Raw genomic sequence first — 13,495 nt, 5'->3', positions numbered from 1 at the left:
TATTATTATTATATAAATGAAACAGCTTGCTCCTGCTTAGTTTTGCCGTATTGCCCAAGCTTAGGTTTCTGAAATTCTGTGACTATGTATTGCTCTAAATTGAAACGTGCAGAGTAAATGAAGACCAGCACTATCTTTTAAAACTGAAATACTGTACATGTAATTTTAATTCCAATCTACATCAAATTACTGATGTTTGGTCGCAAACAAAACTTTTCCTTTGTTTTGTTTGAACTAAACTGAAATGTAACTTTGTTTTTCTGATGTAGACTTGCTCTCTTTGGGTAACTCATAGTACTCCCTTGGATGGGAGAAGAGAGATGGATATTCCATAATTTCAGTTGAATTCAAGGAATTGTATTTTCTGAGTGGAATTTAGGATTTGAAGGCAAAAAACTGCTTCCAAGCGCAACTGTTTTGACTCACTGCATCATTTCCTAACTGAAGGGTCGCACAACCCCATTTTTATTTTATTTATTAAATTATCTGCTTACTATTTCTCATTAGGGAACCCCCTAATGAAAGCAGTTTTTAAATCTACCGTATTTAAAAGATTTATATAGTTGCCCATCTTATGCATCATAAACCCAGATGGCTCACAAATAACAATCAAAACAGGGGGGGAAAAGCATAAAACCCAACACAAAAATTCCACCCTGGTATTCCCAAAAGCAACATCTCCCACACACATCTACAACTTTATTGGGCTCCAGCCTTACACTACCCGAGTGCTGATGAGAACAGCAAAGTCTTTAGGCCTGGGGACCTGCCAATCTCAGAGGAAGGGTGTTTCCCAGAACAGGGGCAGCTATCAAGAAGACACACAGCCTTGGTGCCAGTAAATGGCAGTATTTAAAGCGGAGGTTCCCCAACTTTTTGGGCACCAGGGACTGGTTACGTGGAGAGAGGTTTTTCCGCAGACAGGAGGGGGCATGTTTTTGTGTGCTGCCTGCATCCCGGAGATGGGGCTTTGCTTTTGCTTGTTTGTGCGGCCCAATTGCTGGCATGCTGTGGCCCAGTACTGGTCCACGGACTAAGGGTTGGGGACCCCTGATGTAAGGGAAGAGACCTGGAGCATGGAGCGCTCTATCAGACCTGGTGGGCTCATTTAATTAATTTAATTTAATCCCATTTATATCCCGCCCTTCTCCGAAGACTCAGGGCGGCTTACAATCTAAAGCACAAATCAATGTACTTAGCAATAGCCTTCATTCTATGTATATGCCTGCTTATTAGGGCTTTCGCCCCCCCCCCAAGCGGCATTATTACAAAGTCAGCTTATTGCCCCCAACAATCTTGGTCCTCATTTTACCTACCTCGGAAGGATGGAAGGCTGAGTCAACCTTGAGCCTGGTTTTATTAATCCCAATGATTAATAAAAAGTCAAATGGTAGGTTCTCTGTACTATTAAAATTACTAGGAAAATTAAAATGACACCTTAAAAAAATACCTATGGTATGGGTCTTAGTTTACTGTAGGATGATTCCCGGGAGAAGAGCTACCACCAAATGCCCTACAAGCAGCATACCATATGTTGTAACACACAAACTGGCTTTCCCAAGAAAATCATATATGTTGATGCGATGGTATGTGGGAATGACCTTGGGAGACAGGTTAAGCAGACACGCAGCCCGGATGTGTGTGCAGATAAAATGCAACTTAGCCTGCAGCACGAAGGTGAGCAGGGCAAGGGGCTTCCTAGTTTCTTGGGTTATAAAAAGGATGGGGGTGGGGAAATATACTTTCAAACTGTTAAATCTTTTAATCATAATTTGCCTTAGATATATACTGTATATTATTAGATATATACTGTATATTATTATGGTTTTACTGCTTTTATCATTGTAAGCAACCCAGAGTCACCTTGTGGTGTGACGGGTGACAAACAAATAAAATAAATAAATAAAATACAAGCTTACAATAAAAGTAGAATTAGCTCATCTAGCCACGTTTCCAGACTGGTCTACCTCACAAGGCTGACAGCTTTAGAATCTAACACAAAGTAATAGTTAAAAGTTTCTTTTTACCCTAATACCAGCCCGTTGCTTCATTCCAAGTGTTGGCATTAGCTTACCAAATTGTCAACAGCTTCTACTTCAGAAGCTGCTCTGATGCCAACAGTATGAGCGTGCCTCACTTCCTCATGATCATATCCGGGGCTTTGGCAAACCATCAGATGGTGGGGAGGGCAGAAAGCAACTCACTTGAAGGAAAAATTGTTTCATGAGGCCCCAGTATTGAAAACAAAACTTCCCCCCGGTCTTTCCTTTCTTTCAGCCAAAAAGGAGGACAGGGGTAGGAACACAGAGCTCCAGATGCACAAGGAGACAGAGGAGAAGAAAGGCAGAAAAACTAGAGGAGGGAAAGGGGGCTGCTAAAGTGCTTAATGACATGGCAGCTGGTTGGCTTGGACACGGCTCCAGACTTCACTCAGTGATGCCCCTTTAAACTTGCTATCTTCATGGCAGCAGCATGCAGCACCATGTTTGCAGTTGGGATTGCTCCTCCCTCCTTTCTTTCCTCTCCCTGTTTTCTAAACTGCTTCAGTTTAAGCAGAGCAAAGAGATAATTTATTTCCTGCGATAATCAGTCATTTGGACTGAAGACAGCCTTAGCGGCCTTACCATCCTGCACAGCCACAGCAAAAGCCACTTTATGAGGGCACCGGTTTCAAGGTATGCTGACTATATACTGAATAGCTTGGGGCTCTCCATAGGTAAGCAGATGGACACGGCTGTCATTCACCTTGCATGTCACGAGGAAGGCTTGCCAGATCTGCACTGCAGATGGCAACAAACAGAAACCCCTCTTTGCTGCCCCCTAGTGGCCACGGGGTTTTGCACTAAAGAGAGCCTCTCCTCCCATTCCAAGGAGAGGGAAAAGGTCACGGGAAATGAATATCAAGGCATCCACACCAGCCATCCAACTCACGCATCTCTATGAGTCAGGCCATCCTGTATGATGACAGCCCAAAAGACATCAGCAGAGTTGTTGTTTTGGGAAGGATTGTTGCATAGCTGCCATTCCACATGTTAAGTTAAGAAATTAAAATCAGAGTTCCAGTTCAAGAATAACCAGTCCTTAAGTGTACCCATTGTAAGTAGGTCATTTACATTTCTTTTAATAAGTGAAGGCTTAGAGTAATTGTTTTCTAAGCACAAAGATGGAGATTTCTTGTTAGCGGCACCAGCCCCCCCCCAGAATTGATAAATTATCTTGAAAACCAGGAGCCTCAGTGTCAATATCAGCCTACTCCATCTTGGGATCCTTGAGAGATGCTATGATTGAATGGGGTTGGGATGGAAATCACTTCCTTCCCATGGCTGATTTTTTTTTTTTTGCATGGGCCCTGTTCTTCAAACAATGTCCTGGCAAAGAAAGAATGAAGGTTCTTCTTCAGTTTGCTACAGAGCGACATTGGCAAACTATCCTCAGAAATTAGGACATCATCCCACCCATGGGGATCCATGGAATTAACCAAAAAGCAGGATGGCTTTTTACTTCCCAAGGCCATGTTTTTCAGAGACAACTCTCTGAAGACAGCCCTGAATCTATTGTTTTCTTGTGGGCTTTGAATTGCTGTCTGGATTGGTTTGGCAATGAGCTAATTATTATTTTGGGGGCTAAAGCTCAACTCCTTTCCATGTCAGGCTGATGGGTTCCCATCCATCTCCATTTGTTCCAAGAGTGATTTTGCACAGCCATTTACAGAAGGATGAAGAAAGAAAGAAGTTTTATGGTTCAGCTATAAGATAAATGGAGAAATGAACAGAGCAATTCACTCAGGCAATGGTATCTAACTATAGTAATGTTCTTAAGTGCCAAGAACATAATATTGTTTTAATTATTTAGCTTCTAGGGACCAAACATTAGTGATAGAAGCACAAAACAATTGAAAGAGGATAGAAGGATTAGACAAGTCTGTAGAAAATAAGTGAGGCAGAGTGGAGAATAAATAAAAAGAAACTAGAGTCTAATATAGTTGAACAGAGCCATATGTCTATTTCTATTAACAAAAGCAGAAATAATGTAAATCCCCAGTGAAAACACATTGCTAGTTAAAAACTTGCTAGGTTGGATAAGCAGTAGCCATTTATGAATACATTTTGCAACTGTTCCATTTGCTTAAAAAAAGAAAAAGAAACATTGCTTCTTCCATTGATTCCTTTACTGCAAAAATCATCTTACAGTGTTTAAGACCGTAAAAGGGCAAATATGTAATAGGTTCCACTCCTTGACTAATTTAGTATGATTAATTTATCCCCCAAAGTTTACATATCAAACAACTGTGAAGTTTTATTACACCCAAATTAACAGACGCAGTAACATCAACATCTTTATTTGTATATTGTATATTCTATTTTTCAAGGATTTTGTATCATATATGGCAGCTCTTTGAATTATTTGATCAACATATTGAATTAAAGTTTTAAGGTTTCTGTGATGAAGTTAACCTGTACCAAGAGAGTCAGTCACATCTTTCCTGCTACAGAACCTTTGAAGGTGCAATGGCTCAGAATATACAGAGCCTCAAAAAGAAAAAAAAATCCCAGATTACTCAGCAAATAATCCGAAATGCGTTTTAAATGTAATTATTGCTGCCCTTGGGAAAAGCTTATTCATTTATACACTCTATAATCAGCTTTCCATTGGCACCTCAAAGTTATTCAAGGGCAGTTCAGATCAATATCACCTGATACAAAGAAATTTGTGTCGCAAAATTACCTTGTGAGGCTAGAAATAGCTCTCAGTAATGCACTGAATGGCCCTGCTCCCCAAAAGTTACTAGCCATGTCAGCAGACTTTTTTTGCTATCCCTTTTTTTTTTACAAAAGGGGGAAAAGACTTTTTTTTTTAAAAAAAAATAAAACTGTTAAAGAAGTTAGAGTCTATTTAGAGTTAGGAATTTAAGACTTAACTCTTGCTAGATAATGTAATTGTTCCATGATGTTTGGCTCAAATGTGTCTTCTACACTGCCATAGTTGGGAGATGTACACACATTGCAGTAGTATTCAAATTCAAATATCTTTGTAGTGATTACCGGGCACCCAGCCATATGCCTGTTTGTAATACACAAATGAATATTTTTCCATTTACATATGTACAGCAGCATAATCCAGACTAATTCTGTGGACTAGTCTAGACATAGTGCAGAACAATGCATACTCACATTGATCAATCCTGAGTTGGCAACTCATTTTTTAAAAAGCGCTATCTTGATTTGAGCAAGGTCTGAATTAACAGGCAATGTTAGCTCCACCTATTAACTGGATTTTTTTTTTAAAAAAAGATACAAAGGCTTGGAAAACAGCAACAAATGTTTAAACTGAGATTATGCTCTTTGCTCAGATACCTCAGACAACCAGATCTGCATTGCAACTATCCAAATATAGCTAGAAGGCTAGGAAGAGTTAAGAGTTCTGTAATCCCTTGCTGCCATCTAGTGGCCATTTGGACTTTTGCAGCCCAGATCTGGTAGCCCTGCCCATGTGCTTTCTAAAACAAATTAAATTGAGAGGGCACAGGAAAACTTACTTAACATGGAAGAGGAGAAACATTCACATATAGCTGGCAAGAGGGTTATGATTAGATTTTGCCTGTTCTGGAAGGTCATTAGTGGCATATAATGCTTTTCTCTTTCCTGGTCGAATTTTGTCCTTCCCGCTACTTAACATTTCCCTTTCCATCTGGCCAACATGATCTCCTTCAGAAAATGGATGAGGAACTATCACATGTAGCTTGAACGATTACAAAATGCTAGCGACAGAAGGGTAACTTTTGCTTGAGCCTTTGGTTTTGTCCATATCAGAAAGGAAAAAGAGTTTTCCACCGCATTTTTGCCTGTGGTAGGGATTACAGAAGAGGGACTCCTGCTTAGCAAAAAAAAAGGCATTCCTGGAAGTGGTCAGCTCTGAAAATTTTGCAATAGGCTCAGGAACAGCTTAAGAACAGAAGTGCAAGATATACTGTGTACCAGTCAAGGTTACAACAACAACTGCAAGGCAGGTGTGATGCAGAGCTCCATTAGGTAAGGAAACAAAAAAAAGGAATTCCAAGCATTTTTCCCCTCAAAAAAGGCAATTTAGACAAGAAAAGGTTTGCAGGGGGAAAGCTAATAAGAGGGGAGTTGTAAAAAATAATATTTGAATGCAGAGGAGCCTTTTATGGAAAACTTCAGCTACGGCAGGCCTCATTACAATGAGTTATCCAAGAAGCCTCCCTAGCCATGTTTGCATTCGGTGTCTGCTAAGCTACCAGTCCTGCACCTTGAGAGAAATTGGGCAGCTGCTCCCAAAGGCAAATGTCTAAAAGACAGCAGCAGCCCAGCTTGCAGCTGGCATTTCCACGCCATCCTCCCCCCCCCCACCCTTCAATAGCTTATCAGACTAGCTTTGAGTCTTGAGTTAACTCTCAACTTCCATTCTAAGACAATAGCCATTTAGCCCTTTCCTGCTGTTCCTGCTCAAAAAATGGTGTTTTAGGCCATAGCAACAAAAGCAGCTGCGGTTACCATGCAGAAGGCTGTTCCAAGTCGAATGGAAGAGAAACGTTTCCGCTGAAACGATCTTCAAGTATTATCAGTTAACAATGTCATACAATCCCACAGAATGTTACTTAGCTTTGCAGAGCTTTATGGCAATTTCCTGCCATGTTTTCATGGAAAATAGTAAGCAAATGCTCACTTCAAAAGAGCTCGCTCAGGTACAGAAAAAAAAACCTGCAACGAAATCCTCTTTTGTAGTCCAAGGTGAATATTTCTGAAAGTTTTGTTCATTTTTACTTTTGAGGCTAAATGGCTTATTCTTCATAGCCAATTGTTTGCAAGATTCTAATCAGTAAACAATGATTTTGACTTTAAATTTATATATGATATCTCTGGACTTTTTCAGTGCCTTTTCAAAGCTGGCATGAACATACAGCTGTCTTGACATATCTGTTACCCAATCTGTCACCTTAACTTTCACATGGTACAATGCAATCAAATCAATTGTTATCAATAAAGTTTAAGCTAGATTTTCTTTTAAAAAAAATCTTCAGTCCTATGGGCTCTCCCTTGAATTTTTAATTTTATTAAGATTGATAAACCAAAGTCATTTTCAGATCTGTTTGGGATATAGGATATGAGTCATGTTCCTTTTGCTTAGTCTTGGGAACACTAGGAGGTTTTGCATTCACATGCAACCGTATTTGCCTGTTTTAATCTTTTGCCATCAGTTTTGCTTCTGGACATATACTGAAAACTACTCCATTCACTGAGTATATAATGTCCTTTATGGGACAAATTCGTTGATGTTTTCTATGCTGGTTCTTTAATTATTTTTACTGTAATGAATGTGGCAGGTATATTTGATCACTTCTATGTATCCATCAGATCAGATTTCAGCACTTTTGAAAATTGGCAGTTTTCTGCTGCTTCTACATTTCATGGTATGCTTAATCCAACTCAGTCAGCTTCCAAGTTACCCTACATCTCATAACTCTTCATGACTGCTGATTAGCTTGCTGATTTTAAGCTGCCGCTGTTTCTGTTCTGCATGCTCACTATTTTATCTCACCTACTATCCTGAAATTAATAAAATTAAATCAAATCATGTAAAAAACCAAGGTGATCTTTGAAAAAAATAATCCACCAAGATGTGGGAATTTTTAGATGCAGGAGTCATGAAAAGCAAAAAAAAAGCAAATTTATACAAAATTCTTTAAATTGCTGCCCCTGTTTCTTTGCAGAGGTGGCAATCTCTTGGTTTTCACCGAGCTAAAATCTGTAGTCTAAGGCACTTTCCATTTCTTTTCTCTGAACTGATTCCATCTTTCTGGATTGTAAAGAATGGAATAGTGTATTGTATCAGCTATCTACTCAAACTTTAATATGTCTGACAAATTTATGAATATGGGAAGACTGGTCCTTAGAGAACATCATTTCCATACTTTACAACTACGAAGATGAATGGGATCTCTAAAATCATTTAGCTGATCTCACCTAGCTGAACCTTCAAACCGACTCAGAAGGCGCATTATCACAGCATGCTATGCGCAGTATATCTAGATCAGGCATGTGAAACTGCTGGCCCGTGGGCCGGATGCATCACACCGAAACTGCGCCCACCCCATTGCCGGCAACAGGGGAAAAAAATTACTTGACATTGCAAGTTTGACATGCCTGATCTAGATCAATGAAGTTGAATCAGCCCCTTTCATTGTCAAATGGATCATAACCTTCAGTAAATCCCTTTTAATATTTACTTGAATTTCTTTCTTTTCCTTGTCCTTTTCTACCATCACACCCTACCCTTTTATTTGCCAGGCTGTCATACAACATTGTCGAGTTTTCAACTGAATATTGCTATATGGTATTTTTGTTTGTGTGATGTTGATTCCTCATGACTGCCTGGAGTAGCCCATGCAGTTTTCCTTGTAATGCAAAGAAATTCTTTGCCATTTCCTTCTTCCTTTGTATGTAAGTTTCCTGCCTTCTAGCTTAGGTTCTTAATTACTACACTAAACTGGCTCTCTGCTTTATAATACTTCCGTCACATTTCCTATTTTCTGTCTCTTTATACACTTACCTATAGCCCTTCAATATATCTGTCGGAGAAAATTAAGTGAAGCATTTGGATTATCCTTAAGCTATCTGACTAAGATGGGATTGCTTAGGCCCTCAGAAGAAACTGTAGCTAAGGTCCCAAAAGATCCAGTTCTTTATAGGCAGGTATCCCTAGAAGAAGGAAAGTATTTTCCACATACCAATAGGAAATAAAATTATATTACGTTTAAATTAATAATAGTGTATGTTTTGTTACTTCTTTGGAGTAAAAAGCCATTCAGGTACACATTTTCTTTTCAGGTATGGAAAAAGGGAATCTTCAGTTCTGCCTTCAGCAGTATTGAAATCATAAAGAGAACATCAGTACACGCATTAACAGACTATATAACTTTATTTGTTTATTTTGATTAGGCTAAGAGAAATTTGTACACTGAAATTTCAAAAAGACCTCAGGCATGCACATGAACCTTGTTGGAGGTTGTTCTACATAGCATTCTCTTTTTTTTCCATAGGAATTTCCCCAAACATTTACAACCCATAGTTTTTTTTTTCTGTACATACAGCCTAAACCATAGCAACCTATGATTATGTCAAATTTACATTGTGCAAAATCAAACATAAGAATAGTGGTACAACAACAACAACAAAAAAAGGTAACAAATATATTTCATTGTAAGACATTCAGATAGTTTTGGTCCTTCCATCCCAAACCATATTGATTACTACGTAGATCACAACAATCAAATGGCTAGGCAGTGATCTATTACTTTTCTAAAATGAACCGGAAGTAAACTGTTAAAAGATAATGTCAAGATAATGTTATTACTAGAAGGCAGAAAACTAAAAATCAAACATCAAGTCCCTAAAAAGAAAAGGCCTCATTAGATGAAAAGGGCCTTACTAAAAAAAAACAAAAAAAACAAGCCCCCAAAACAAAAGGCCTGACCCATTTTTTGGAAAAGAATTTTCATCAAACGTTAAAGTGATTCATTCTGACCAAAACAAAAACAAAATAAAAATAACACCTGGGAAATTTCATGAAGAGCAAAAACTGGGTGTTTTCATTTTAAAAAAATGTTTATAAAGTTTTATAAGAAGGACACAACCAGTGTATTCCACAAAGACAAATGTTTACACCCCAGCACACAGAAAAAAAGGATGTTTTCAAAAAAGGTGCAATCCTCCCCAATTATTTACATTTTTTTTTCTAATATAAATCCAGGCCTCCAGTATGTAAATAAATATACATTACTATGTATATCTTTCTAGTGCTGCTTACCGACAAATCAACCTGAACTTGGATTTTTAAATTGAAGCGAGATAATTTGTAGGTCACAGAAAAGAGCTAGGGGGAAAAAATTAATAGAAATTGTCCAATCCACTTCACTTTTAGTCTACCTTGCCTTGGCAAACTGTTGAAGGTGTCAACGTAGATGGAAACATCAACACCTTGGCATGCATGAAAGACAGGTCAGGAAGGCTAGAAATCACCTTGGCAGCTTCGTCACTGAGTTGTTCTTCCTTTGGGGGTTTTCTATTAAAAAAAAAAGGTTGAAGACAATTTGTTTAGTATAACCCTAACCAGTTACAGAAGAACACTATTTAGAAAAACTGTTTCCATTGACAAGTTCTATTTGCAGCACTGCTCAGTGGGGCAAAGGTCATTTGCTGGTACTGCAACGGGAAAAATGATACGGCTCATCACACACTACTTCTTGAATACAGGAATTCAGGACTTTGTCTTGTTAAGTCGACCCTGCACATACAAGGAAAGCCTGTGCAAGAGAGTAATCCCAGTTTTATCTTAAATAATAGATTCTGCATCCACATACATAAATCTAAAATTGTTCTGTTGAGCTGAAATTTCATTCTGACATTCTGATTTTAACTACATAAAGAATATGTAGGATTCGGTCAACATTTTCTTCATTGAAGTTGATAACTCCCATTAAGTAAGGATCCAAACTTCTGAAAACCATCATTTATGCGGAGAGTCTTCATAGATAGTGTGGGGTTTCCACTTCAAGAAATGTACGAGTATAGAGCAATCAGAAAACAAAACAAAAAATATATCCTGCCCTTCCCTGTTCAAAGTGAATTCTGGAACATGACTGGTAGGGAGAGCTGGAGGAGAGGGGTGTGTGTGTCTTTTTTTGTGTGTGTAAATACAACATTTCAAGTTCAACTGTTGCCAAGCTTGAAAACAAGATCATTCTCTTGTCCTTTCAAGCCAGTCATATGATGGTAAGTTTTATTGCTCTCCACTGTTCAAATGGAACTGCATGAAGAACAAGCAGTCTGTTTATACTCACTCTTAATTTTAAATTTGTTTCCTACTATCACATGCCTCACTAAACACAGAGAGGCCTTAAATTTCCTTTTGGAATTGATATCTCTTTATAGTACAGGGCATAGTATATTCATAAATCAAGGCCTGATCTCAAGTTTGCCATTCTCTATTGCTCATCATTCTGACCAGAATAAGCAGGCAGACGAAAGTATAAATACACTTAACCCATTCCTTCAAGTGAAGAAGACCTAAGTATAATCACATATTGTCGTACATTGGTGGTTAAATTAAGCAGGTTCATATCATATATATTTGTGAACGTTGCACACTTGTATATGTTGAGGTAACCTCAACTGTGCAATGTTCACAAATATATATGCAAAAGATCTATAATCTGCTTAATTTAACCACAAATGCATACATGTACTTGAGTACCATGAGATTTCCATAGTGGCAATTTAAGTTTGCATACTCTGCTGACAATATAGACTTAGCAGTCCTCTTTTAAGAACAGGGTTCTTTCGAGTAGCAATACCAAAGTGTAAATATATTCCTGCAATACAAAAGTATAATTTATATTTGTTTAAAATATTTGCAGAGCCAAAATCTCACTAATAATAATAACTTTATTGTCACTTTGAATGTACACCAATCAGCATACATCAAAATGAAATTTCCTTGCATACAGCTCTCAAAGGGTCACCACCTCCGATATACACTCCTTGTTTGTGCTCAGCTCAAGTTTCAGATCGTCCATTTTAGTTTCTAGGGAGCAAACGATGGCAAACAGGACAGATGGAAACGGAGCTCCATGTGGATTAGCCCTCATATTAGCTTGTATTCCTGCACAACAACCTTGCCTCCTTTCCTTTTCCTAATCTTGTCTCTTCCACCTTTTCCTTAAAGAGGCCTTGCTTCTTTTCACTCCTGGAGCATGCTGCTGCCGTGGCCACCAGTTCCTTCACTCCATAAGCCCCGGGACCTCCCCTCCTCTGCCTCCTTTGGAAACAACCCTGATTTGCAGTAGAATCCATCGCTAGGCCAGCAGTCAGATCTTGCTGCTGGCAGAACAAATTGAAGGAGGAAAGTGACAACTACTATACACTCTTTGTTCATAATGCTTTTTGCAGATTTTAATGGCTAATATTATTCTTTGGGAGTGGGAACACTTTACGGGCATTTTTTTAGATCTCTTTTATTTGCCTGCCAGTACAAAAGCAGATATGTTTAATAATGATAAAAGCAGTAGGTTAACACAAGAAAAAAAGACAAAAAAACACTACTACTGAGGTAATAATACTTTTTAAAAAGTCAAATGAAGGTTTACAAAATAAGCTCTGAGATTTCCAAGATTTCATCACCCGAGATGAAGAGCAGAAGAGTAGAGTTGGCTTAAGCCAAGTTGCACCAGACTCCGATCTTTGGTGATGAGAGTGCCCAGAGACATGTGTAAGGCTTGAGAAGCAGAATGAATTCTGGGGAGTGGGAAGCATAAATAAAATAGTATACAATGCAGCGTGTTGCACAATCCCTTTCCTACTTTTGTTCTGGACCTACTGCAAGTTAGCTGCAGAGCTTTCATAAAGGCTGCTGTTAAGTGATAAATATAATAATTGGTCGTTTGTAAATATACAACTCTTTTTGGAAAAAGTAGGCCTTCTATCAAGGTTTCTTTGATACAGTAGTAATTGCTATAAGAAGGGAAAAACTGAGAACCGCATTATACCATACTAGATAGTACAATTTCAGCTTGACCCCCTCCAATTACTAAAATCTATTTTTGTACACTCTTTGGTCTGTTTTTCAATATTTAGTATAAGTTATACTGAGTCCTGAGAATCTATTTTTTTCATAAATACATTGAAGGAAAAAAGTAGTAGATCCTTCAAGAGTTTTACATTTAAAAGTTCCATCAACTTCTCTATGAACTTTGCTTAAAACCTCTTCCAGTAAAAAAAAATCTTTTGGAATAGGATATAAAAAAATCCCCTAAAATGGAGATATTTAGGTTGGGTTCAGCTTATCTGCAAACAAGCTTCTCAAGTATTTACAGCAATACTTTTTAAAAGTGCCACTATACTCTGTATATACTTGTGGATAAACCAAAATACAATGAAAAATGTGCTACCCGTGGATAAGCTAAGTGTGAAAATTAAAACATGAAAATTTCAAGGGTTGTCTTATCAGTAGATGGCACATTTTGTCATAGTATTTTGGTTAAAAATTTAAGTACTGGCTTATCCATGGAAGGGCTTACACACAAGTATATATGGTGCATTACACAACAATCTTTATTCATCTCATTTGCCTCCTTCATAAAATTCAAGTACTAAAGGTATCAAAATAGCTGTTTTTCATTCATCTGATCCAGGTTTTAATTTCCTCTCCAATTTTGGTGCCAAACACACTTTCCTTGAATGATAAGTTTAACTCATTCAAAAGCTGGAATTTAGCTACAAAGTAACACATTTTCTTGTTTTTTTTTCCTCCATGTTTTTCAAGGACCTAACAAGATCACAACTTGTTCTATATAAATATAGCTATTTCTTTTTTAAAACTGCAAACTTTGAAATAACCTACCTACTCTTACCAGCTAGTAAACATCTTCATGTAATAGTTGGGGTAGGAGTAAGGGGATTCTAGTTCAACACACAAGATG

The 13,495-nt window shown here is 38.0% G+C and overlaps 1 protein-coding gene across 4 annotated transcripts in view; it reads right to left on the bottom strand.

The window, feature by feature from the left end:
- Positions 1-8,931: 8,931 nt before the first annotated feature.
- The window catches only part of AFTPH (aftiphilin), a 41,107-nt gene continuing 36,543 nt past the window's right edge, over positions 8,932-13,495 (bottom strand). For 2 of the 4 annotated variants that reach the window (XM_081315249.1, XM_081315250.1), the window contains one exon: positions 8,932-10,080. In XM_081315249.1, coding sequence (XP_081171375.1) covers positions 9,936-10,080 — 145 coding nt within the window. In that variant the 3' untranslated portion in view covers positions 8,932-9,935. The remainder of the gene's footprint in view (positions 10,081-13,495) is intronic. The other 2 variants (XR_014024804.1, XR_014024805.1) reach the window with 2 other exon arrangements.

The sequence above is a fragment of the Vipera berus genome (genome assembly GCF_964194415.1).
Source record: "Vipera berus genome assembly, chromosome: 1".
Taxonomy (NCBI): Eukaryota; Metazoa; Chordata; class Lepidosauria; order Squamata; family Viperidae; genus Vipera; species Vipera berus.
This window is presented reverse-complemented; position numbering and strand designations above follow the sequence as displayed.